This window comes from Aethalodelphis obliquidens, unplaced genomic scaffold, assembly GCF_003676395.1.
Source record: "Aethalodelphis obliquidens isolate GAN/ISIS:26980383/991018 unplaced genomic scaffold, ASM367639v1 scaffold1, whole genome shotgun sequence".
NCBI lineage: Eukaryota > Metazoa > Chordata > Mammalia > Artiodactyla > Delphinidae > Aethalodelphis > Aethalodelphis obliquidens.
In genome coordinates this window covers 45,790,046-45,817,321 of record NW_020837945.1, presented here as the reverse complement: position 1 = coordinate 45,817,321, position 27,276 = coordinate 45,790,046, and the positions used below count along the sequence as shown (strand labels likewise).

Sequence of the window (27,276 nt, the reverse complement as noted above, 5' to 3'; positions counted from 1 at the left end):
AGGAGGAGAGCATTTTCACTGAACCGTGTGATGTGAACTGTGAATCCCCAACCTAGACTGGGGACTCACAGTTGGCAAATTATGCCCCGTGGGCTGTATCCATCCCACCAAATGGTTTTTACAGTGTTTAATTGGGGGAGAAAAGAGAAGAAGATTTCATGATACATGAAAACTCTATGAAATTCAAATGTCAACAAACAAATTTTATTGGTAAACAGCCACACACAAAAATTTTTTTTGTATAGTGTTTCCCAGACTCACTTGGCACAGAATGTTTTTTCACAAAACATCTCCAGTGTAGCCAAGAACTACTTTGGGAAATGTTGGTGTAGATCCTGGTACTTAATGAAGAGAACAGGCCCAGGTAGCAGAGAGTGCTCGGGTCAAGTGTCAGGGCCCTGGATCTCATGAGATCACTAGGGTAGAAAACAAACTTTGACCATGGTGGCATCCTCCAGAAGTAGCTTAAGACCAGCAACTTTCCTCACATTTCTTCTGTTGACTGGTTCTTTGCAGAAGAGGAAAGCTTACTGGCCCAGAAAGACATGAAAAAAAAATGCTCAAATTTCTCTAGCCATTAGGGACATTAAACTTAAAACTACAACATTGATTGCATTCGGTAACATTTAAAAGCCTGATAATATTAATGTTAAAAAAATTTTTAAGAAATGAGGGCTCTCATTCACTTCTAATGGGGCTGTAAATTGGCACAGTCATGTTTAGGACCATTATGGTAGTTTCCTATAAATTTGAAGATGTGAAAATTCTTCAGCTTAGAAGTTTTACTCCTAGGTACATACCCTAGAGAAACTGTTATGTATGAGAGCAAGAAAATATTGACAAAAATTCACTGCAGGTTTGCTTATAATAGATTGTTTATCATTGAAAAATAAGAAATAATGCCCATCAGCAAAAGAATAAATAAAATGTTAGTTATCTACACGGTGAGCTACTGTATGGCACTCAAAAATTAACTAGGACTGCAACTATCAACACAATAAATCTAAGCATAATGTGGAGAGGAAAAGTATGTTGCAGAGGTAAAAGTATAATTTAACACCATTTTTATTAAACTTTCTGAAATATGCAAAAAATCTGTACATAATATACATAATAGTATAACTGTATACAATGATAAACACTAAATAGGGGATCAAGAGAGAGGTAAGTATTTATTACATCATTCTGTGTATTTGTAATATTTTAATATTTATAATATTTTATATTAAACACATATTTTAAAGAGGAAAGACATGCCAAAGAAACATAGGAGGATATGCATGGGCCAAGAGAAGAGATCACCCAAATCAAAATAAATTAACACCATCAAGCAATAACACAGGATATGAGGTGTCAAGGAGACAAAACAATTCGAGAAAATTTAAGAATTCCTTCACAGTATATCCCTGGGAAGAAAACAGCATTCTTCTTAAGTCCTAGTAAACAGGTCAGCTGTCGCTGGATTGCTCACCCTGTGCTTTTTCAGTTGGAGAAACTGAATTTCACTAACCTGCCCATTCACTGGTACTTTGCATACATGGAGGGAATATTTCTACTCGATGTGTGCAAAGTACCTTTAGGAGCTGATGTGGCCATAATTTAATTCCTTACCCACTGCCCAAGACTAATTTCTTTTTTTATTTATCTGGCTGCTCACCACATTAAACCTTAAATTGAACTACTTTTTATATCAATGGAATAAACCATCATCTTAAAATATGGTTATTTATTTGATAAAATAATAATTTAAGTTTGTTTGTATTCCGGCAATCTGTACGCATTTGGAGAGGGGAAGATTCCTTTCTGGATTAAAAAAACAGCCATGAGATAAAGGAAAGGATCTTTAAAACTATAACTAAAATTAAACTAATCATCTTTATTCTCATTAAGCATATTATTTTGCTGAGTCATTAAATATATTCAAATGATATTGTGTTGGATTAAGGGGACTTAATGCCTAATCTCACTTCTTTGTCTGCGGAGGACTGCAGCTGGGAGTTTATTGAGTAGGGGATCAAGCATCCCACTAAGAACCTTCCCTGGAAAGAGGGACTAAAGGATGGAAACAAAATGAAAAAATCTGCTTTGTTTTTCTTAAATTGCTGGTGATCGAGACAGATGTTTGCCTGTAAATGATGTCAATCCATTTAACCTACTAAAACAAAAGGCACAGCATTGAAAACAATGTCTCTCTTTTTTTCCTTGATACCTTTTTACCTGGCACTCTAATTACTTTTTTTTTTTTTTTAGTGACTCACTCCTGCCACCTCATCTCACATTTGCTCTTCCCACCCTTTTCTGACTAGATTTTGATTGCTGATGTCTGATTTACATTATCTCAATTCTTTTTTTTTTTTAGAAGATGTTGGGGGTAGGAGTTTATTAATTAATTAATTAATTTTTGCTGTGTTGGGTCTTCGTTTCTGTGCGAGGGCTTTCTCTAGTGGCAAGCGGGGGCCCCTCTTCATTGCGGCACGGGCCTCTTACTATTGCGGCCTCTCTTGTTGCGGAGCACAGGCTCCAGATGCGCAGGCTCAGTAGTTGTGGCTCACGGGACTAGTTGCCCCACGGCATGTGGGATCCTCCCAGACCAGGGCTCGAACCAGTGTCCCCTGCATCGGCAGGCAGACCCTCAACCACTGCGCCACCAGGGAAGCCCCTCTAATTACTTTTTAAAAGACACGTGAAGAAGCAATATTGGTAACAGCGTTGGTTGCATCCATCTACATTCCTTTCTTTCGGCAGAGGTGATCCCAGCTTCCCAGTTGGTCTTCTTCACCTGCATCTGGATCACACTGATGTCAAATGCTTGTGCTGCTGGTGAAATCAAGAAGCCCCACCAGCGCTGCTTCTCTTCAGTGAAGCCGACCCGGTAAGATATCCATAGTGTAGTCCCAGTTTCTCTCACCACCTGCCTCAGAACTATATCTTTAATGGTAGCACGTATTTGTGGCAGTGATTGTCTCTAGAGATAGCATTCAACCATCAAAATAAATCACCTCTAATTAGCATAGAAAGAGAAGAATCTGGGGTTTCTGCTGGCATTTGCTTGCTTATTTTTGGAGAAAACATTAAAGGGCTCATGTATGAATCTTCTTTCAAGGATTGTATTTCTCCAATGAGTAATGCATTTATTATCAATAACAACATGAGTTTAATGTTCCTTCAAAATTTTTTGAGTAGAAATTAGTCTAAGCACCAATTTCTAATGTCAAGTACTTGCAGAGTGTATAGTTCTGTATATCGACCAGACAGTACTGAAAGACATTAAAGCCATTTGTTGTTTTTTAAAATTCATTTTCCATTTTGAAAATCATCTTTGAAATATCATCCTGAATGTCAATACATCATCATTATTATCTTATCAATAATCAGAGTATGTTTGGACCTGCTAGTGAAGCGGCATAGCTCTCTACTAGAATGACCAGTTCATCCTGATTTGCCTGGGGTTCCATGGTTTTTAGCACTAGAAGTCCCAGGAACCCCCTCAGTCACAGACAAACTAGAACGATTAGTCACCCTACTACCCTTTAATAACCAAGAAATGACCTCCTGTTGTAGGGAAAGTCTTTCCTTTTCACCAAGCACAAGATTCTCAAAAAGACCCAGTAGGAGAAATTGAGGAATAAAGGTGAGTGATATCACCCAGCCAACCTTAGCGATCAGTGAGGTAACTTTTGTTTCAGCCAGATTGCCCTCACATCTTGGATATTTATGAAGCACTCACTATAACATCAGGAAAGAACATAAAAATTTAATAAATCCTTCTGAAGCCTCAGGTTTAATGACCAAAAACAAAAGAGGTATGGGGGGAGGGGAGGAGAGGTCACTAGATACCTAATTCCTGCTCTGCTCTTAAAAATCAAGGACCACATCCCACACTCCCCTTCCAGGCTTCTGCTCCCACACGCAGATCTGAGATGCTATGAAATCTTGCCCAGTTTGAACACTTTGAGTCTTCTTCAAGGCAATTGGGCAAGCAATATTTGGGAAATGTGGGGCTATACAACCAAACTGTATGTTTTTTCAGATTGCTTATAACATCTAGTCTATTTTAGTAGTATATTTTATCTAATTTTGAAACAAATAGAGACTGCTTAAAATATCATCTACAACTCAAACAATAGGAAGTTTGTCCAGTTTGTTTGGTGGATGTGCAGATAAGAAGGGAGATGGTCATAGGAACTCATCAATCTCACCAGCACACTCTCGGTGGAAGAGTTGCTGCAGAAAAACCTACCATGTGTATTTTTTAGGTGTCATTTAAGGGACAAGAGGAGAACACTGTTCTTTGTGGTGGGATGGGAATTTCTCTCTTATGATAGGTGTCTCATTTTTAGAATCTATTTAAATGAAGAGGTAACCCCGGGCTTCCTACTCCATGGGGCCAAGCATGTTTGTTTTCACTTCTCTATAACCTAAGTGAGGTACCCCTTTCAGCGATAAGCTACAACATGATTCATTAAAATTTATATCTGCTTCTTTTGTTCTTCAAAGAAAAATCCTCTAGGACACTAGGGATTGCGTAAAACATAGACCCTAGTTCAGAAGCAGCCACTTAGGATGAGAGTCAGGCATTTTCCCCAGTGAACAGAATAATTCAGCCAGCCTGTTTCTGAGCTGTCGCTCAGCACTCTCTCATGAAGATTTTAAGGCATTTTGACAAAAATACTGAAATTACTGTATAGGATAGTTTCTAGAGTAAAGAGCCCAGGATACATTAGACCTTAATATATGAATAAATGCTGTGAGGTTCTTTGCCCTACACACAATCTGATTATCGGCAATTAAATAAGTAATGAATGAATGAATGAACAATCCACTCTGTCATAATGCAAGAGAACTAATAGAATGAACATGGAAGAAAGGCCTGATCTTTCTTTGAAAATTAGGAAGTATATCTTTATATATTAACTCACATTTATGTACATTATTTTGAGCCAGTTTTCCTACAATCAGGCCCTTAAATCCTTTCCTATTATCCTTTTTCATTCAGAATATAATCTTACTTTTTGCCCAAAGATTCCCTTTTTTATCGAAGTATTTTAAAAATCTTTCATCCAAACATTTCCTTTATTTCTTAAAGACAAAATAGGGGAGAGGAAGAGTTGGTGAATAAATTAAGTATGGCAGGGGAAAATGTTCCTGTTTTGCCTAGGGGAGAGATTTGGCTCTCAAGGGATGCAAAGGGGATTAGGCATCTAGACTCACTGAGTATTTATTCATTCTTTGGTGTTAATTTATTTTGAGTGCCTTTTTTATGACAAGTACTGGGTTGAGAGTTAAGAACAACACACTGTCTCTGGCTTTAAGAATAATCAGCAGAGTGCCAATGTCTGTGCAGAATGGCTTGCAAGAGCCAATTGTTAAATTTTAAGGCTGTTAAATATAAGCATTATTAAAAATTAAATTATATAAATATACAATTAAATAAATTATTTTTAAAACGAAGGTAATAAATACTTAAATCTCACCACTTCCTAACTACTTTACTACATGTCGCTATTGTCTATTGTTCTCCATTATTTATATCTATTTATGCCTGGTAGAATACTACACTATACTGTACTATACTATCCTATAAACTGTAGTATACTATAATACACAAAACTATACTTTACTATACTATACTACACTATGGGCTGCACACATCTCTGTCATATCTGTAGCTTGAAATCAGCTATGGTGGCAGTATTTACATCATGGAAATCAACAAACACTACAAATAGGGCTTTTTTTTCCAGGGGAGCCACTTAAACATTTACCAGCACATCCAGGAACCTAATGTAGAAGCCAAGAGGGTCCTAGAGATTGCCAATTCAACTGCTACTGCAAATAACAAAGGGAGTGGCAGAGACTGCGGCAACTACAGGCTATATGCTCCTCTGGGGGCAGAGGCTGGTCAGGTCAAGACTTCTTATAAGACAACTTGAGCCTGGTATTGCCAGATTTTCTGATTTTTCAAGAGAAAAATTCAGATTTTCCTGTGAAATTTTCCACTTTAATACACCATATGGGCTATCCAAAAAATGTCTGCAAACCAGCTCCTAATCTGGTCCAATTTCTTCATTTCACAGATGAGGAAACTGAGACCTCACTGAGCTCATGATTTGATAGAGACACAAGTTAACTCATGGAAACTGTCGTGTCTCAAGTGGGGCACTCTCTCTGGCTGGCTCTTCCACAGAAATGCTCGTCCGTGTAGATTTTTCCTTTATAAGAAACGGGCTGTTGACTAAAGTCAAGTGTGTATTCCTAGAGTCATGAGTTCAAGGGCAGTTCAGTCGAAGCCACAAGATTCACTCCGTATAATGCACCATGTCCTCTCTAAGAAGTCTCAAAAGCATCAGGGACCTAAAAATAAACATTGGATCCAGAATTATCAAAGTTTTCTTTGTGATCAAAAATTGGATCAACTGATTTTCCTTCTGACTGCTTTACTGCATTCCTTGGATTGGCATCAAAGGATGTGAATTATCTTCGTAGCTCTCAAAATCAACTTCTAAACGGGCTTTACAAGTATATTGCCACACACAAAGTATAAACATTTCTATTTCATCCTATTAGCAGCATTGGGTACTAAAATTTTTTGTTTTCTGCTCATTTAATAGGTATAAAATGGCATTCATACTTTTAGTTGTTATCTCACTGTTAACTCTCTAGATTAAATATTTTTTAATATGTTTCTTAATTATAGCCTCTCTTGGGTAAATAGTCTATTTAGTCAGGCCTAGTCGTTTCCAAGTCCTGATCCTAGTAAACTAATCAACTATATAGGCCCTTGGGAAAGCAGTTTGGTAAAGCAACCAGCTGAGTATGACTCAGTTAAAATGAGTTTTTGTCTTTCCACTGACTAAACACTAATGTATCAGAATGAGTTGGATGTATTTGCTTTTCCTCAAGCAGTTCTGGTACTTTTTAATTCTCTGCCTAGTATATCCTCCTCAAAGACCCCTTTATTCCCCTGAAACCACTCAAAATCCAGCCCTTCCTTCCCCCTGAACCCACACTTTCTTAGTGACAAAATTATAGTAAAGTTTCTGATACTGACAAGAAGGGGGAACATAAAAATATGGTTCCTTTGTTTCATCCAGAAAGAAAAAGGTTCTAACTCAAAAAGAAAAGTGATAACTATTACCGAGCCTTACCTGTTGTTTCTCAAACAATGTTCATAATCTTCCTTTGTGGGGAAAGAATAAAAATGCTGTAATGATTAAGAATGCTATAAAGATTAAGAATGCTGTAATGATGCAAGACTCTTCCATGAGTTGAGATTTCTTTGTTCTATCCCATTGGCACCTAGCCTTCTAGAAGACCCTCTTCTCAGACAGAAGTCATCCAAAAGATTTCTTTCAGTAACTACTAAAAACAAAATCATTTTTTCTAGGAAAGGGAAGAGGGCAGAAGACAAAGGGGCTTAAAATTATACATATATGGAATCAGGCCAGAAAGCTCTGAGCTAAATCTGATTCTCTGTCATAAATTAATCCCCTTATTAAGCATATTTACTTTTCTTGCCTTTGTTCTATTTCAGTCTTCATTTTATTAACCTTTCTATATATGTCTTTTTTTTAATAAGCCAGAGGTCTTCAAATAGGGCACTTATACTCCTAGAGTATAATGTTCCCCTTAGGGTACATGCAAGCTATCAGAGGGGCACGTGGGCATGGATAGTTTTAAAATAATTATTTCTGGATCTCTGACTTCCTCTGACCTCTTTCCTAAAACTGATCCTCCTGAAAACTTGCCTGCAATCTTCTCTGTAGCCTCCCTTTAATGATTGCTCTGTCCCATTTGGCAAAATAAAGGCATGCCTCTCCCTGTTCCTGAATCTTAACTATGTGTATTACACCAGTGTATAAAATCCTCCCAGGTACAAAGAAGCCTTTACAGATATTGTTGTTGAGGTAATGGATGACTTTACTTTAAATAACACATCCTTTTCCAAACTGCGTGATTTTCTTTTTTCTTTTCTTTTTTTTTTTTTGTGTTCATCAATATTGAAGTAATAACCTAATTAATTTGTCAGGTTACAAATCATTAGAAATAATTGATGATAGACCACAACGTGAATTTTGGAAAATAAGAAGGAATTTAAATAATTAAGTTACATTCCTGAAACAAAATTTCTTGCAATTCCATGTACTTACATATATATCAACAAAGTTTTTCAATATTTTCATCTATAGAAGTGAAAAGTAGGATCAGGAAATGTAAATCAAAACTACAATGAGATATCACCTCATACCTATTAGAAGGGCTTTATCAAAAAGACAAGAAATAACAAGTGCAATAAGTAATATCCATATACAGATACACAAAATAGGGAAAATGTACCATCACTTTATTAAGAAATACTTTTCCTATAAAATTTAATTCATAATTTTAATAAGTATTTATCAACATTTATATGCATTATGTTTTGCTCCATTTGCAATAGTCACAGAGGCTAAAAAAGATGATTTCAATATGTATACATATATTCTTGCAAAGAAGTATGATGGGGTGATAAAATTCAATGAAGGAAATATTGGATTGGCCAAAAAGTTCATTCGGCTTTTTCCGTAACATCTTACGGAAAAACCCGAATGAACTTTCAAATAAAATGGAGATAAAATAAAATACAAATTCCAAGAAAACAAGGAATGAGATAAAACTTCTGGTTTTTAAAGAGGAGTTTATTCATGTATTTTAAAATGCATAAAGTGGGTATTTTAGGTTCATTGGATACATTAAAAGGAGGAATATGTTTTATTTTCAATTATTATCAATATTTAAGTAATTTTAACTTTTATGATGAAAAAATTGTAGGTGTCTACTTAAATATGTGTGAGGTTTTCAAAATTCTTTTAGAGGGTATCTAAGCCACATAAACCTCTTTGAGAAGTAGATGTATAAATATTTTGAGAAGTAGATGTATAAATAAAGTCAAAAATAAATAAAGATGGGACATCTCACTGTACATCAGAAGAGCCCTCAGGTAAAAAAAGGTGTGTGTGATTTCAGGTACTGCCAAGAGTGCCTTTCATAGCAGGCTGCATGTTCATTGTTCTGGGGATTCTTAATTAAGATTTATCCCTACCAATCTCATGGAGGGGTATGCTTTTGAAAAGAGTATTAGAGATTGCTGTTTTGTTGTGTATATTACTGAAGAAGTTCACAAATTTCCATGAATTTCCACCCAAGGTTACATGCCACTTTTCATAAAATAATAACAACTAGCTAGCTTTTATAAAATGTCTGCTATTTTCCAGACCAGTAGTTCTCCAGAGAAATTGTTATAAATGCAAATTCTCATACCCTAAAACTGTGGAATCAGAAAATCTGGGCATGGGCCCCAGCAAACCTGGTGATTCAGATGCACCCCAAAGATAGTATTTACAAAACATCTGGTAGGGGGCCTTGAACACAGTAGGCATTTAATAAAAGTTAGCTGCTATTACTTTTTCAATAAATGGTTCATCCTAGCTCCCTGAAAGAAGTTTTCTAGTTAAGAGATCCTTGGAAGAAATAGTTCTATGTGTTCAATTATTCATAGGATAAAATGACTTATGTTTAAAATCAAACTCATTTGTCTTCTACTCAAAACAGATTTGTTCCTCCAACTTCGCCATTTCTATTAATGGCAAAAATACATACATAAATCTCTGAGGGTTTCAGCCAGAAACTTCTCTATTTGAAGACCATACTAGGTGATCTGAGGTGCCCATAAGCCTGGACATATTTCTTAAACCAGCCGCTTCAGGATGTGAAATTCCCACAATCAAAGTCACTTTATTGAGTTAGGAAATTGCGTTCATGAGTCTTACGTTAAGATTTTACGTGTGTTTCCTGAAGAAACATTTGCATTGTATCAATGCAAAAGTCAGTCAGGAATTCAGAGTAACTAGAATTCACCTAGAAGACCCCTCAGTGTCTTGTGTTATTGCTACTGCTGACAGTGATGACGGTGATGGTGACAGGAACGTTCTTCTGGAAGAGGCAGTGAACTAGGTCTCGGGCACTGGGGATGAGGAGACAGCAGCATGTCACATACAGAGGAGCTGTGTGCGCTTCCACAGATATTCTGCCGCCACACTTAGAATACGTCTGGGAGGTATGTGTCACAGCACAGGAAATGAGTCAGGGAGGCCCAGTAACTTGCCAGAGTTCAAAGACCCAGGGAGGAACGGGCTTCACTCCCAGATCAGGACTCCACACACAAGGGAGAGGCCACACACTTTGCCTTTGCCCTAGAAAACTGCAGATGAAAATAGGCTGCACCTGCTTCACAGCTGGACCTGACCTTAGGTCCAATCAGCTGTCAGATCATCCATTTTTCCCTGGGATTCCTCTCCATCCATGCCCATCGCCTTCTCTCAGGTTCCAGAACCTGCCATAGGGGTACTTCCTCTAATCTCAACCAGCACCCACAATTTTTGCACATTCTGTCTTTGTAAAACACTATTTTCATCAGTCTACAATTTTTCATGTTTTTTTTTTTTTTACTGTCTTAGTGCAAGAGGTAGTTTAACTTCAGTGACTCTAAGAATCACTTAGGTAGCACATTGAATGCAGATGCCTAGGCCCTGTTTCCTCTGGTTCTGGTTTAGTTGATCTGGGTTGGGGTCCGTGGATCTGAATCTTGATCACCTCCACCCAGGTGCTAGTAACCAGGTTTTCCTACTATAACCCACATTCTGAGAAACATTGCCTGTCAGGATCACATCCAAACTCAGTTTATCATCTTAGGTGCTCCAAGATTTGCTTACCTGCCCCACCCTTGGATACTAAACAATAAATGCTGGCAGATCTTTGGCTATATGTAATATGAACTGAGAAAATGAGCTTTTATGTGTATATTTTAGAGTATCATGTTGAACACAGAAAGCTAACCTAAATCAAAATATCCAGAAGCATATGTATCTCAGAAACATTTTTCTCCCTTGGAGGTACAGCAAACAAGAAACTAGAATGAGGAATGATGACAGTGCCAAAGTGTGGCCCCTGAGGTATTAGCAACTTCTCCATATAGAGGACCAGAATTCTGCAGTGAGACCCGGATTTGGAGGTGAGTATTATCTTTACAAAACTCACAGTCATTTTGACAGTCCATTGCACTGTCAAAAAATTGAGTTGAAAATTTGAAGGAATTAAGACCAAAACACAAGACCACCAATTTAAAAAAAACGAAAAACCTTTTACAATGATCTTCTCTTGAATAAGAACAGTTGATAATTTATGCATTTTAAATTAACCAAAAAGACTCATTTTTTTCTATATACATTATCATAAATAGTGTGTTTAATAAATAGTGTGTGTTCAAAAATAGTGAATGTATATACCTTGCCCATACAGCAACATATTGTTTTAATTAAAATTTGTTAAGTTGGGTTATATGATAATATTCATAAAGTCTTGTTGAACATTCTTATGAGCTGCAATGCCTGGCTTTTGTTGAAGAACTAGTCTGCCAAACGCCACGGCTTCCCTCGAACCACCTCTGCTGAGGATTTTTCCTTTATTTACTCCTAGCAACAAAAAGTGATCAAAATGTTGGAATGCCCTTTAATGCACTGTCTCGTTCCACGCTCACAGTGACCCTATGAAGTAGGCGTTATCATGATCCCTAATATTCCAGTGTGGAAACTGGGGCTTAGAGAAGTCAAGAAATTTTCTCAAGGCCATGAAAAAAGCAGTAAGTGGTGGAACCAAGATGCAATGGCTGATGAGAACAGAAGCAAACCACATTAGAAGGATACACTTGTAAGAAAGCCTTTCCTCCCGTCAGATTGTTTACTGTGCATGTAGTTGCATCACTGAGGGTACCAAGTTTCCCAGAGATGCACAGGATGTGGTAACATCCACAAGGTAAACTGAACTCTCCATCTTACTGCTAAATCCATCCTGACTCTCCTGTCATTGACCTAAGGTCTCCCACACCCACAACTCCTGAACTGACAACTTTTCATGCTAGAGATATGGAGGTGAGAGAAGTGAGCGTGGTGGTGAGGAGGCAGGATCCCCCAGCAGTAGAACAGGTACCGCTTTTCGATAAATAACCAATGCTTCAAGTACTCAGCGTGGGGTGAGGAGAACTTGATACTCATCATGTTGTGGTTATGACAAAGGGAAGCACAACAGGCGTGTAGGTACCCTAGAAAACTCATTTGTTAACAGGGAAAATTTAAAAGTACATCAGGTAGCTGTTATGTTGAGGGTTGTTTGGTTTTTGTCCTCATTTCCTGGAATCCATTGGGTCGCAGTTCTAAGGGTATGGTTTTGATTTCATTAGGTTAGTGATGCAAACTTTAGCAAGCATCAGAGTCACCTGGGGGCTCCTTAACAGCCAGGTTACTGGGCCTCCCCCACAGAGGTTTCGATTCAGTAGATTTGAGTGGGGTCACCAATTGTCACGTCTTATAAGTTCCTTGGTGATGCTGATCCGAGATCACATGTGATAACTACTGAATTAGATTATCAGCAACAGATTAAATCATGGTGAGTAGAATTTGTTTGTTTTCCAGAGCATTTCTCACACTTATTGAACCTAATTTAAGATTTTTAGAAGCCTCAAAATCAATCAGGTTTAAAGATGTGTGCGTTTCTGTTGTTTTGGTTTTTTTTTAATTATAGGTCTATTTTTTTAATCTTCTTTTTTTTTTTTTTTTTGTTTTTGGTTTTTTGCTGTTGTTGTCTTACATCACTACTTCTCAGATGTGTCATTAAGGATGACAATTCTCCAAAAGATGCCCGAAATCTAACTACCATTCCCAACAGACCGTTTATTTCCCCCAAAGTTTTGCCCAAAGTTTGGAGAATATACTCTACAACTCTTACTTGGGTATTCTGCACCTTGGTCTCTATGATTCTATAAAGAGTTTCTAAAATCTTTTCCCTCTCATGGTTTAGTTGGGGAAAATCTTACAAAGTTAAACTTGCCGGGCTATGGGTCCTTTGAGCCATTAGGGGGCTCCAGACGCACAGGAATGGCTTGGAATGGGCCTCTCCCGAGTAGCGGTTAGCAGTTCAAAATGATGTACTCTCTTCAATACCGATTCAAAAAGCTGCCCTAATTCCTGTCAGGTTAGGTTCCTCAATTAAATGAACTACTATCCTAGAGGAACGGGTTTTATGGGCCTATTTTAGACCATTGAAAGCCAGAAAGATTAAGAGAAAAATTACCGTCCTTGAATTTGGACCTTGAAACAAGCACGCTACACTTTGTAGCTCAAAGTGGTCCAAGGACCAGCTGCAGAACCACCTGGGAGTTAGTTAGAAATGCAGAAGATCAGGCCCCACCCCAGGCTTTCTGAATCAAAATCTGCATTTTAACAAGATCTCCAGGTGATTTGAATACGCTTTACAATTTGACAAGCACTGTCATAGATTACCAAGAGCCGACCCTCTACTTTTATCTTAAAGCATTTATGCCTCCATTCTCCCTCCTATATATCATCCTCATCCCTCAGAAAACCATAAAACTGATCTTAAAATTTCACTTCTCTTGATCTGTTAGGGATACATGTTAAGAATTTTTAAAACATTTTTTTTTCCTGAGGCTACTTTGTGGGGTATTAAAAATGCAATTTATATGTACTATTTAGTGGCAGGTGGCAAATCATCCCACGATTAAGAAATTTTTCTGACAATCATGGACTGGGGCTAAATGGTATCCAAATGGCTTGTGTGTTCAGTCAGTTCAGGCAGAAAAATCCATAAATTCAGTCAGAAATGTCAGTCTGGTAGCCCTGTGAAATACAATCCTTAACCTTCTCTTGTCTTGGTCAGAACCACTTTTTATACAGGTGACCCCTTCTCTGTTCTCTCAAGCCTGCCTTCCTGGGAAAATCAGCCTGCAGGATATAAAAGACAGGCTTAAATTTATCTTCTCTTTCTTTATACTTGTCCATAACACAAACACACACACATACTTCTTTCCTCTTGAGCTAAATGTAACTTCAGCACTTCTCTTGCCTTAATGTTTTCCTAATTAGCCTTAACATTAAAACCAGCTGCTACTGCAGTGTCTTGTATAAAGCATTAGAAGATTAATTGACTCATTATGTGGAAAAGGAGGATACATATTTAAGGGAGCTTTTTGTTTAACTTGGGTTATAAATTGCAGCTCATTTTCTTTATTTACACTTTCCCTACCCTTTACATCTCCCATAACTAAGGGGTTTTTTGGTTTTAGTTTTATAGTTGATGATTTCTTTGTTTCTTTAAAGTGAAAACAATTCAGCATCTAGATACTGACTACTGAGTCAAAACAAAAGCTAAAGCTCTAAAAGCCGCTTGTGTAGTCTTTGCTTTCACACAGGAGGACCAGATTGGGAGCCAGAGGGACCTGGCTGTATTCCTGCATTAAACAGCTCTAGGTTGCAGGCAAGCTCTTCAACCTTGCTGAGCATGAGTTCCCTCATATCAAATGGAGTTAAGATTGATTCTACCCAGCTAACTAATGAAGTGGCTATAATAATAACATTAGATAATATATAAAGTATTTTAAATGCACCTCACAAATAAGATGAATAACTTTCATTTAGCTCTCCTTATTCCAGCATGCATAAAACCAGATCGATGATCTAGCTTTATATATATATTTATAAAGCAGTATAAACATCTATGCCACTACCTAGTTAGTGATCCTGGGAAATCAACACCTAACTGTAATAGTTAATAGTCATTTAATTTTTACTATATTCCAAATGCTTTACACAGAGAATTAATAAGAGTATTTATGAAAGTGTTATATTTCGTGTTCTATGTATTACACATCAAATAGATACTGAATAAGTTGGTTAAGACATTTGAATGTTAGGTTAGGCTAAGGACTTAACATGCATTTTTTCATTTTGTTTCACAGCAACCCAATTAGGCACATACCATATACTTATTTCCCCTATTTTACAGATGAGCAAACTGAGGCTTAGAGGAGTTAAGGATTTACGGACGTTTAATTTTGTGTGTGTGTGTGTGTGTGTGTGTGTGGTACGCGGGCCTCTCACTGTTGTGGCCCCTCCCGTTGCGGAGCACAGGCTCCGGACGCGCAGGCTCAGCGGCCATGGCTCACGGGCCCAGCCGCTCCGCGGCACGTGGGATCTTCCCAGACCGGGCCACGAACCCGTGTCCCCTGCATCGGCAGGCAGACTCTCAACCACTGCACCACCAGGGAAGCCCCAGACATTTAATTTTAACTCGGGTTTACGTGGCTACAAATTTCATGTTTTTTTGTTTTGGTTTGGTTTGTTTTTGCTTTATTGCCACTTTTTCTCTGGGACTCAGCTCCTGTTTTACAAAAAGAATGATCTTTGGAGCTTTTATCCAGCTCCAAAATTCTATGATTCTGCACCTTGCCTTTACACGCCTTCACCCTCCACTCTGTCCTCAGAATGTCAAACCAGAGTACAGAGGCCTAGACCCAGGAGAAAGTACACTTGGGCATCAAATGCAAAGGAGACAAAAATGAGGTTAGACAGCATCTGAAGACAAACACTTTCCTTTGAGATGGAAGATCCCCACAAGAATAGAAAAAATGAGAGGGAAGAAAGAAGAAATCTAAGATGTTTCCAGGAACCCATTCCTAAGAGACAAGCCATACTATTACCCCACTGTCAGTCCAGCCTTCAAACAACCCCGAGGGCCCAGTGCTTGTCCAGTGGTGGCATGAATGTCCTTGTATGGTGGCTTTATAAGACTGTTCCTGGATTGCAGAGATAGTCATCAGTAAATAGGTCCTACTTACAAGTCATGAGATCTTGAATCCAAGTTGTGTTCAGGTTTTATCCTAAAATAAGCTCTCTGTAAGAAACACTGGATCATTTTTTAGTGAAGAGTGGACTGATTGTCTAAATGTTTGAGTGTAAGATTGGGAATTGTGGTTTGCAGTCCTAGGAACAGTTTCACATTTTTGCTGAATTGCAGTAAGAGTAACATTTATTCTGTGCTATTTACTGAGTATCAATTAAGTTTACTGTATATTATTTCTAGTCTTTCAGTAAGTCTCCAAGGTGAGTACTACTACTGGATCTTATAGCTGAGGACACTAAGCTTAGAGATGTTACTGACCCGAGATCACACGTGAGTCATGGAGCTGGATTCAAACTCTGGTCTGGACTCTAATGCCAGAATTTTCTCCAGGACATTCTGCTCCCTGTCCAAGACCTGTCCAATCCCTTCAGTCCCTTGGAGTATTGGAGTTAATGGGAATATTTACTCATCCTGAAAGGCCAGATAGGGGCAGGGATGAGATCTTTCCATGATTTTTTTATTTTGATAGCGCTACCAATTAAAGAAAAAAGACAACCAAACAAAATAAAAGCACCAGAGTTAAAGCTGATAAAGGAATAATACTGAGCTGTTCCCAAGTTAATGCTTAATCATAATTATCATTAAACAAAATTTTAATAGAATTGTCATTATTAACATTACAGGAAGTAATTGGTCCAATGACAGGAAGTAGTTGGTGGTTAAGGTGCAAGTAAGGTATTCCTAAAGCCTGAAACAGAAATATATTCTAGTGACAGGCCCAGTGCCTGGCCAGCTGATACCCTTGTAAGTAAAGAAGGATATTGAGGGTTTAGACTTATGGAATAGAAGAGGGAATCTGGGTCGATAAAGTGAAGGTAACATCAGCCAATTAATGGGGCAGGGGGGTCATAGAGGGTGCACAGGGACTGGCGAGGCATATCTTGTTTTATAGTGTGCATTTAAAACACAATAATTAGGTGCCTTATTAAATTATATGCACATATATGTCACATGTAGCACATCCAGACAATAAGGAAGGAAGTTTTTCTGGCCAGTCCCTTCTAAATCCCAGAATCTTGACTGAAACAGCCACCTGGGATCCATCTAGGCAAGATTTCTGTTTTTTCAACAACAGTTGAAAGCATTTTTTAACTCGGGACTATAAAGTTTGAGAATTGGTCACCATGGAAAGAAAACATACGAAGACTATATGTATAAATATACAAACTATTTGAACATATATATACATCAAATTTCATACACAATACTAAATAATGAAGTTATTAACATCAGCATCCCCTCACACAGGAACAGATGAAACCCTCTGTAAGGTGTAACAAGGAAATGTCTTGGTCTCAGTCTGTTCTCTGGGTGCATGAGCCTGATTCTGTGAGACCCAACGGCACACCAGTCTCAGCACTTGTCTGTCTGAAGTTGCTCCAATTCTGACTTTCAGAATACTCTCAGCCACACATTTCAAAGGATATTTGCTTTATCCCAAATGCAGGTTGTGGTTACTGATGATCTGGGTAGCGACATTTCTGAATGTGCAGCATCCCTGTGTAGCACTGTACTAGCAGTGTGTTCCTCTAGCCTGCCATGCACTGCCCAAGTGAAAAAGGCTGAATTTTTGGCAAGGGAGGAAAGGCTCCCATATTTACCAAAGTCATGAACTCCATGACTACATCCACTCCCTGAATGTGTAATAATATATCAATAGACAATGGAGAGATTTATTGTTAAAACTTGAAAAATAATTCATTTGCAACATTGATCTCTCTCCACTTTAAATGTTTCCAAAATAATCCTGATTCCTCGTTATATTACCCATTCTTCTTTCTGAAGGATCTCCAGTGCCTGTGGGTTATAGATGTCCAAGTTGAAAGCATTGACAGCATTTCAGAGATTAACATGGTAAGTTTCTCTATGAGATACTTTTTCTGAAAGGATAGAGTCTCAATAGTGTCAAAATCACTGGTGTTTTAATAAATCATCTTAATTATGTATGTTACTTATTTTTCCTACTTTGCTTAATAAAGTTGAAGTTGCTTTACTCTCTTCTATCCACCACTTTCTACCTCTGATTAAAATTCTCATTCCTTTCCTCCTCTTCTCTTTTCCTTCTAATGGCTTTACAGTGGTGGAGCACTGAAGGACATGATATATTTAGCTATGTGACATGAACCAGAAACAATTGCACAAGAAGAAAGGGTGATCATAATATATGTGAAATATGAAGTCACAACCATGAGTCCCTACCCACAAAATGATAAACACCTGAATCTGGGTTGATAGAATGCTTCCAGAGTTTTCAGTTCATACTAACTTTGCTTATCTGTAGAAAAACAATAGCAGAGAACAAAGGATTTTTTAAACTCATAGGACTAAAAATTTAAATTAAGAAAAGTTTGTCCATTCCCTTAGAGTTTCTAGAAATCCAGAAGAGACTGCCCTTGTTTTATTTTTGCACTGAAATATTTGTCATTTTTATGGAGTAGTACTTGCAAACCACCATCACTTAAAACTTTAAACTGATTGATTATTATCATTTTCCTTTTAGCCTTTTCCTGTTTCCTTTGCCATTTTATATGCTTTGCTTTTTTGTCTCCTCTTCCCCATTCCCCCTAACCCAGTTTTACCATTTTAGCTATATTTATGTTTTAATATCCCCTACCATAATTTTTCCATTTCATTTTCTCTACTCCCACTTTAGAACTACCGAGTCTACATAATTACCAGAATTGTGTTTCATTTAAGTAATTTTAAGCTTTTTTCAGGTACTTTAAGAATAATATTTACTTGCACAAACATATACATTATTGATGTAATTCCTTTTTACCTACTACTATTCTGTTAATTTGTTAATGTCTCAGAGCTTTGTGTAGCCCATTTTAGTATATTTTTCTATGCCAAATAAAAAGTGCGTTATAGTTTCAAATTTTCAACGTCCATTTCCTTGTTCTTACCTAAGTGATGTATATTCTTATATTTGAATCACTCTTTCCATCTAATTTTGTTCTCTTCAGTTGTGTTGTCTTTTCCATCATCTCCTGTAGTTGTCTTTCTTTTGTTTCCTATCAACATTACACTAGGTGCAACTATTAATGACAAGGGCCCTAACAGGTACTCACTGGTAGGATGCAGCTTTGAACATGTTTTGGTTTTGGTTGTGGTTTCAGTTTTGGATTTGTTCCTACCTCCCCCCAAGTTTTAGACAGTTTGTGAATGCCGTTAGGTAGGGCCTGTGCCCTCCAGTTTGCCCTGGAACCCATGCCTGGCTTTCCTCTTAGGTTCATCCTGCTTCGTTCATTGGTGTTTCCTGCCAGGTCCTGATCCAGGGAGACATCTGAAGTTGCAACTCTTAGCCAAACGCTTATTGTCTTTCATTTTCTACTTTGAATATGGAGGCTTGGTTTTTGCAGGGGGCTAGAGGGTGATAAAAATAAAACCAGGGAATACCCCCTCCATGAATAGAGAAGATATGAATTAGTTTCAAACTCCGTTTTCCATCTGGAAAGATTTAGTTTGTTGTTTATCTAATCTGGTCATTTCATGTATGTTAATCCTTGCATTTTATTCCCTTTTCTGGAATCTTTTACATGTGTGTTCTTGTGAAATTTTCGAAAGTTGCTTTGAGATATTTTTTGGAATAAAAGTATTTTTGATATATGAACTGTGGCTTATATATAGTGTTTTTCATAGAATTAAGTATTGAAATTTAGATTCTACATATTATTTTTAGTATGCAATTACCACAAAGATAATTTTTTTAAAAAAAGAAGAGAATGAAAGAGAAAGAATAAAGTAGGGATCTCTTAAGGAAGCAGGACCTAGAAAATATAAATCACTTAAAATTGAAAGAGCAAATAATCTTTTCATATGTAAACTTAATTAATATTTTTATTTATAGTGATTCCTTCAACTAGTCATTGCCATCCAAATGCTAACTAAATGAAAATTACAGGACACATAAAAATTCCAGAAAAGTCTAAACAAGATCTTCTATGGCCCAACATCTGGTTTCAGTCTTCAGTTAATGTCCTTCTAGTCCTTGTCATTATCTAATTTAATATTTATTTCAGTTCAATATCAAACCTTAAATGAAACTTCCTTCATTTTAAGCACCCTACTCCCAGAGGGAATAGCACCACTAGTACCCACTATTCAAAAATGCCTTGATTAGAAAGCGTTGGCTTTTCCCTTACCAAAAGTGGCTTTTAGTGACATTTTCTTGAGCCTGTTGTGCTCCAGAAGCAGGCTCTCATTTCGCCTCTCCTGGCATAATCTCTAAGTGATACCTGAATGACCCAGTCTGCATCTAAAAATCTCGTTGTGTCTACTCCACAGCCCCCAAAACTGGACCTCATCCTTTTCTCCTGAATAAGTTCAGCCTTAGTACTCAGTATCAGCAAAAACTGGTCTGCATTCTCCATGCCTAATTTGAAAAAATCATCGGTGATCTCCAGTGTTGGCTTCTTTTGCTTCTCATTTATCATTTTCCCATGCTCCCTTGTCCCACCCTGAATTCACTTTCGATCCCTTTTAGTTTTGTCCTGCTCTCCTCAAAACAGGCTGTTCAGCCCACTTCTCATGATAGTGCCAACTAGTGGTGATGCTGATGTACCACTGACATGTATATACCAATGTCTGCCATTTGACTTCATAGGCTCAGTATTTGCCCAGTGCCCTTCTGATCAGACTGAGCATCTAAAACCAAATATATGCTCATTAAAGCAATCCATGCAGTAACCCACAGGATTCCCTGTGGAGTAGTGTTACAGTAATGAATGAACCATTCTATTTATTCACCCTCACTGTAATCCAAAATTACACAGGGCTGATGCTCCCAGATTAACGCAGAGCAATAATACAATGTACCTCTATTCTGATCCTAAGAAAAACAAATGAGCTCATCATTGCTTGATGACTTATTTGTGGTTTACTGAGATTTGTTCTTTGCCTGTGTAATAAATGTCAAAGTTCTATTATACGTGTTATTTCAAGAAAAATAGGAGTGTTGTTGGGCAATAAATGATAGTGTGAAGTAAGCATTTGGGAAATGTAAAACACGTTGTCGTTGCCCACACCCAATGACTTGGACGAAGATAGGAGAATTTCTGTTCAAACAAAATATTTAATGTCGTATCTGAGAGCCAAATAAAACTAAAATTATTGACTAACCATTTTTTTTTTTCTGCTAACATAATGTTAATATAGCTTTTCCCCCTCATCCTTACCTCCTTACAACTGGAATACACATTAACAATTCAAATACCTGAGCCATACTGGATCAGAATCTCTGGGAACTAGCTTCTGGGGAATGTGCCATTTTAATGAATTCACAGGTGATTCTTTTGCACACTAAAATTCCAGCACCGCCATCTCCTGGCATTCTTTCTGTCTCTCAAGAAGAGGGAGATCATTGTCACTTTTTCAGAACCTCTGAAAACATGCTTTCCACTAACAGCTCCAATAAAGGCTGTGTCCAGGTTTTTGTGGGACTGTAGTTTTTTCAACTTGGGGAGGGCTTCTTTAAAACAATATAAATGTATGGATACAAAATCAATCACAAAAGTGAATATTTATTTACAATGAGAAAAAAATCAAAATAAAATACCAGACCATGGAGTTTCAGGTTCCTTTCTTCTGAGATCTCTTTAGGTGATTTACCAGAGTGCTTAGGTAGAAATGCTTCCCAGTTATAACCTGTTTCCCTTCACCAACTTGAATACTTGATGGTTTTCAGAAACTCTCCACATTCACCAGAGTCCAGGTGAGGGAGAGGCTCTGTGACTGAAGCTCAGTTGCTTCATTCTAAATCTACCTGAAAATATAAGCTATTCACGGACAGGTCACTAACACCCATGGAAACCAATCGAGACTAATAGTATTGATTGGTCACCCTGAACCATATTCCTACTCACCTTGACTTGTCTCTTTTTCTCTCTACCTAGGACTTTACAATGACTTTTTATCTCAGGCATTACTGGAAAGATGAAAGACTTGCCTTTCCCAGCAAAACCAACAAAAGCATGACTTTTGATCACAGATGAATCAAAAAGATTTGGGTGCCTGATATCTTTTTTGTCCGTTCGAAGAGATCCTTCATCCATGATACAACTGTGGAGAACATCATGCTGTGTGTACACCCTGATGGAAATGTCCTCTTCAGCGTCAGGTAAGGAGGGCTGTCTACTGCCTTTGGCTTCCTTATACCACACCATCTACACCAAAGATGATGGGCCTCACTTCAGGCTAAACTCCCAATATTGCTGTATTTAGTAATGCTGGAGCTTGGGACACAAGCAGAAGATGTGATTTTTCCTGGTTCTAACTTCCAGGTTTTAAAGAATGGTTTCCTAGTCTAACTGTACCCACTCTGGGCATGTATTGGAGAATGATAGGAAATAAGGTTGGACAGAGTGGAGCTGAATTATGGAAATCCTTAAGAATCTGGCCCACAATTTTATAAGTATACAAAACTACTTTTCCTCCTCACCAACTCCACCCCACCCTGCACCCCAGCAAGCAGTCTTGGAATCTTGGATCAACTAAATAATTTTGTTAACTATCTCCTTCATTTTTCACAGGAATATATAGTCATCATCCAAGTTACCCCTAGTTTCTTCATTTAAAAAATTTTGAAAATGAAAAAAATTTTTTAATTTAAAACATTTGTTCTGACACTATGCTATAATATCCCTCCATCTTTAATATACCATATGTTTTTAAGCCTGAGTCCTGTGCTTACTGAGTGGCTTACCATAGGTAATCCTAAAAATGTTTGGTAAATCCAAGCAATTCATTTTTTTTATGTCTTAGAAATCCCAGAAGGATTCAGTAGTAAACTGAAAAAAAACAAAAAAATTAGCTTCCCAAAAGTTATCCATGCCCTAATCCCTGGAACCTGTGAAGGTTATTTTATATGGAAAAAAAAAGGATCTATGCAGATGTGATTAAATAAAGGGTCTTGAGATAGGGGAATTATTCTGGATTATCTGGATGGGTCCTAAATGCAATCATCCGTACCCTTGTAAGAGAAAAGCAGAGGAAGGATTTGACATACATGGAAGAGTAGAAAGCAGTGTGACCATGAAGACAGAGATTGGAGTGATGCAACCACCAGCCCAAGAATGCTGGCAGCTACCAGGAGCTGTGAGAAGCAAGGAATGAACTTCCCCCCTAGAGCCTCTGGAGGGAGCAGGGCCTTTCTAACACCTTGATTTCAGTCCAGTGATACTAACTTCAGACTTCTGGCCTCCAGAACTGTGAGAGAATACATTTCTGTTGTTTTAAGCCACCAAGTTTATGGTAATTTGTTACAATGGAAATAGGAAACCAATACAGATTCTTTTGTTCATTAAAAACACCTTGCTCACTTTAGTACAAAGGTGCTATTACCAGACGTTTCATATGCTTTTTTTTTAAAAAAAATGAAATTAAAGGAAAATACTACTTTCCATAGGACTTTTAAATCAGAAGTAACATAGGACTCTAATAAGTACTGGAATCAAGCGTTCCTAGGAATCAGAAGCCGATTGGCAGCATCTGGCCAAGGAATCAACTGATTTAAATTAATTATTTTGATGAGACGATATCCACTGGAGAATTAACTCGGGGGATTATCCTTACCCTGCACATTCCAAAGAAAGATTTAGCTCTTGCCTGGTTCCTGGGAAATAACCTACAAGCCCTTGGAATATCCTGCCTGATAAGTATGTCTTTGTTTACCCGGAGGCCTTGAGCCACACAGTATCAACTTGATCTCTGGAGGAGCTAAAGTCAGCCATAACTATGTGACCAACCTTCAGTTAATATATACTTTGGACTCCAAAGCTTATGTAGCTTCCCTGGTTGGCAATTGTCCGTGCATGTTGTCACACATCATTGCTAGGAGAAGTAAGCACTGTCCATATACCTCCACTAGAACAGGACAGCTGGAAACTTGCTCCTGGTCTCTCCTGGAACCTACCCTATGCATCTTATTTCATTGCTGATTTTAACTGGTATCCTTTCATTACAATGAACCATTAACTGTTAGTATAACAGCTTTGATGAGTTCTGTGAATCCTTCTAGTGAAACATTGAACCTGAGCTTGGTCTTGGAGATCCCCCAACACAGAAGGACTCAAAACTGTTGTCTGCACAGCTATTTCAGCTGACAGCAGAGCCAGCTGAAGCCCAGCCAGTCACCTGGTTTCAGGCTTGGTTCTGACACCGTCTACTGACAAAGATTCTCTCTTTGACCAAATTCTACTCAGTCTCCTCTGAACCGTCTTCTCACCTAGGCCCTGCTCCCCTATTCTCAGTATCTGATCACCCTCCATATCTGATGAGGTTCCTCATCCACCCCCTAACCCCCAGCTGATATCTGATCACCCTGGCCCCCCTTCAGCAAGAATCCTGTTAGGTCCATTTAGCCAGAATCCCCCAAGCCCTGATGTTTCCTCTTGGTAATTGTTCATCCACTGACCTCCGCACCTCCACCCCACTCCCTCTTCCTTCACTATAAATTCCCACTCATTATATTTGGAGTTGAGCCCAATCTTTGTTACTCATTAAAAAAATAATTATAGTAGCCCTCCTAAATAGAGTCTGCCTTCCCATTCTTTAACAAGTATCATGCATAGTTTTTTCTTTAATAGTGCCTGCCTAATCTCCTTGGTTTTTAATTTATTCGTATGTACTCTGAAGGAAGTAGACTCAAAGATTTCAGAAGTCCTTTCCAGCTTTAAAGTACAAGGAAGATGCCAAAATGAATATGTTTTGTGACACAAAGTTATCCAGACATCTCCCTGGCTTGGCATTTGGCTGCATGACTATTGACAGTAGAATTCAACCCCCGGCAGATAAAATGGTTCTACTCCTCTGATTAACTTGGATACACCATCGGTAGGACCAGCTGTTGCCTTTGTTTTTTGCAGACTTGCTCAGGGGCCTTTTAAGGAACCTCCAATCTGCTATTGCGGGTACCAAAGTTCAACAGCCTCTGCCTGAAGCCAGGAAAAGCTAAAAGGACATAAAATTTGAAAAAGCAGTCCTCATCAGTATGCAAGCCTTTCACTTAATAGCACCTGAATTACATGCTTAATAGCACGTAGATCTATAACTGAAAATGCTCCAGGCTTTCCCCTCACTCCTGGAAAGATAATTTCCTCAGGTAAACTTGCTTTGTGAAAGAAACCTTTACTCATAGGTTTTTATTACCACCATTCCAGCTCTTTATTACTGGAAACTATTTAAGTTTGCATCTTCCAGAAAGCAGAAAATATTTAAATCTATTTAAAAGCCTTCTCACTTTGAAGTGTGTTTTTCTGAAAACACCCAGAAAATATAGAGGAAGCTGCGCAGGAAATGGTGAGATCAGAAGCAATTTTTAGGGCAGGAATTCACTCGTTAACTGTGTCTTACGCAAATCACCTACCTTCCTGGGTTTGCTTCCTTATGGGTTACTTGGAAAGAAGATGGTAACACCTGTTTTGCATTAGTCTTGAAAGGCACTCAAAAGTGTCAGAGAGCTTCAATGCTGCATTGCTTATTTGACCATGTGGTTAAATGATCTGCAGTTTTCTTTTTCTCATTCTTGCTATAGGATAACTGTTACAGCAATGTGCTTTATGGATTTCAGCAGGTTTCCACTTGACACTCAAAATTTTTCCCTTGAACGGGAAAGCTGTAAGTCTTACTTCCCTATGGAGTATGTGTGGTCTGAACACACCATCACCTACTTGCATATAAATAAGCATACTCTTAACAAGCATGTAAACATCTTGATAAATATATTTGTCCAAAACAGCTGGTTGGTTGGTTGGTTGGTTGGTTGGGTTTTTAGTAAGAATCATGATGGCAAATTGTCTCTCAAATGAGAAGATAGAAGATTCAAGGGAAAAAGTGCTTTGATAACTACATATTCTGCAGTTTCCACAATGATTTTAAAGGAATAGCTCCCTAAAAAGTTGTATTCTTGCTAATGCTATTAACAGAGACTGGCAGATTTAGAAAGCTCTGCCATTTATGTTCCCGTATAAATCCCAGTCTTCCATTAAGTATGCTTTGTTTCCCTGGAAAAACCCAGCTCTAGACTTAAACCTCCTAATCAAAGCCCTGTCAGAGGGCATCTGAGCCAGCTCCCTGTCAATTACTTTGACCCACCAGCTATTTTTGACATGGTATCTTAAAAGCTGACTGCAGTTTTCCATAATGTGGGTAAAATGCTGGGAATCTCAATGGATGTCTCCTACATAGATGCTCCTCCCCAAATCCATTAGAAACTCTCTATAATAGTATTTGATTATAGAAGAAAATTCTGTACAAGCCCAGCTCACTCTGGAATTTCATCCAATAGAGCTACAAAACTAAAGGGGCCTAAAGACTTGGCATCAGACCTGTGAGGGAAAGGCGGTGCTGTGACATCACAGTACACACAGACATGGAAACAGCTATTAGGAGAGTTTTAATGCGTCACGTGGGCGCAGAAAAAGCTGCCACACTATGCCAGTAATCGGGGTCTAAGTTTTGGAGGTTTTTTTTTCTTTTTGAAGATGTGGATATTATCAGTCTATTGGCAAACGTATATTTCAGAGCCATGACATTGGACAAGACCCCAGGGATACAGAACTGTATAAAACATGGTCATAGACCTCATGGAACTTACAAGAGCTTACTCCAGTAAAAAGAATGTTATTTCTTGTCTTAGATGCCTACAATGAGGAGGATCTAAGGCTGTACTGGAAACATGGAAACAAGTCCCTGAATACTGACGAGCATATTTCGCTTTCTCAGTTCTTCATCGAGGAATTCGGTGCATCCGGTGGATTTGCTTTCTATAGCAGCACAGGTACCGTATTTTATGTGGACAGTTCATCAGCATTTATTGAGCATCTACTGTCGGCAAAGTATGAGTGGAAAGACCCAAGTCCAAACAAGCATCCCATTTGGCCAATAACATCATCCTTCTTTTATAGGCAGCCACCTCTACCTTTCCAATACAGGTGTTCCTCAACTTACGATGGGGTTACCTCCCAATAAATCCATCATAAGTTGAAGTGCATTTAATATACCTAACCTCCCAAATATCATAAGTAGCCTAGCTTACCTTTAATGTGCTCAGAACACTTATTCATCTAACTCAAATCCTATTTTATAATAAAGTGTTGAATATCTTCTGTAATTTAATTGAATACTGTATTGAAAGTGAAAAACAGAATGGTTGTCTGGGTGCAGAATCGTTGTAAGTGTATCGGTTGTTTGCCCTTGTGATCTGGGGCTGACTGGGGGCTGGTTCGCTGCGGCTGCCCAGCATCACACAAGAGCATATGGCCAGCCCGGGAAAAAGATCAAAATTCAAAATTGGAAGTACAGTTTCTACTGAATGTGTATGGCTTTCATACCATCATAAAGTCAAAAAATTGTAAGTCAAATCGTGTTAAGTCAGGGACCGTATGTGCAGATTTCTGTCTTCATGATATAACCACCTCTAACTAGATGCCTTGCTTCCTCTCGGCCCCTGCAGTCTACTCTCAATACAGCAGACAGAGTGTTCTT

The 27,276-nt window shown here is 38.2% G+C and overlaps 1 protein-coding gene across 1 annotated transcript in view; it reads left to right on the top strand.

Annotated features, from left to right (window-relative positions):
• The first annotated feature begins 1,345 nt into the window (after nt 1-1,345).
• Nucleotides 1,346-27,276, top strand: part of GABRR3 (gamma-aminobutyric acid type A receptor subunit rho3) — a 41,849-nt gene continuing 15,918 nt past the window's right edge. The window contains 8 exon segments of the mRNA XM_027116784.1: nt 1,346-1,524; nt 2,708-2,872; nt 10,938-11,050; nt 17,578-17,597; nt 17,599-17,646; nt 21,687-21,910; nt 25,325-25,407; nt 26,429-26,569. Of these exon segments, the coding sequence (XP_026972585.1) occupies nt 1,346-1,524; nt 2,708-2,872; nt 10,938-11,050; nt 17,578-17,597; nt 17,599-17,646; nt 21,687-21,910; nt 25,325-25,407; nt 26,429-26,569 (973 nt within the window).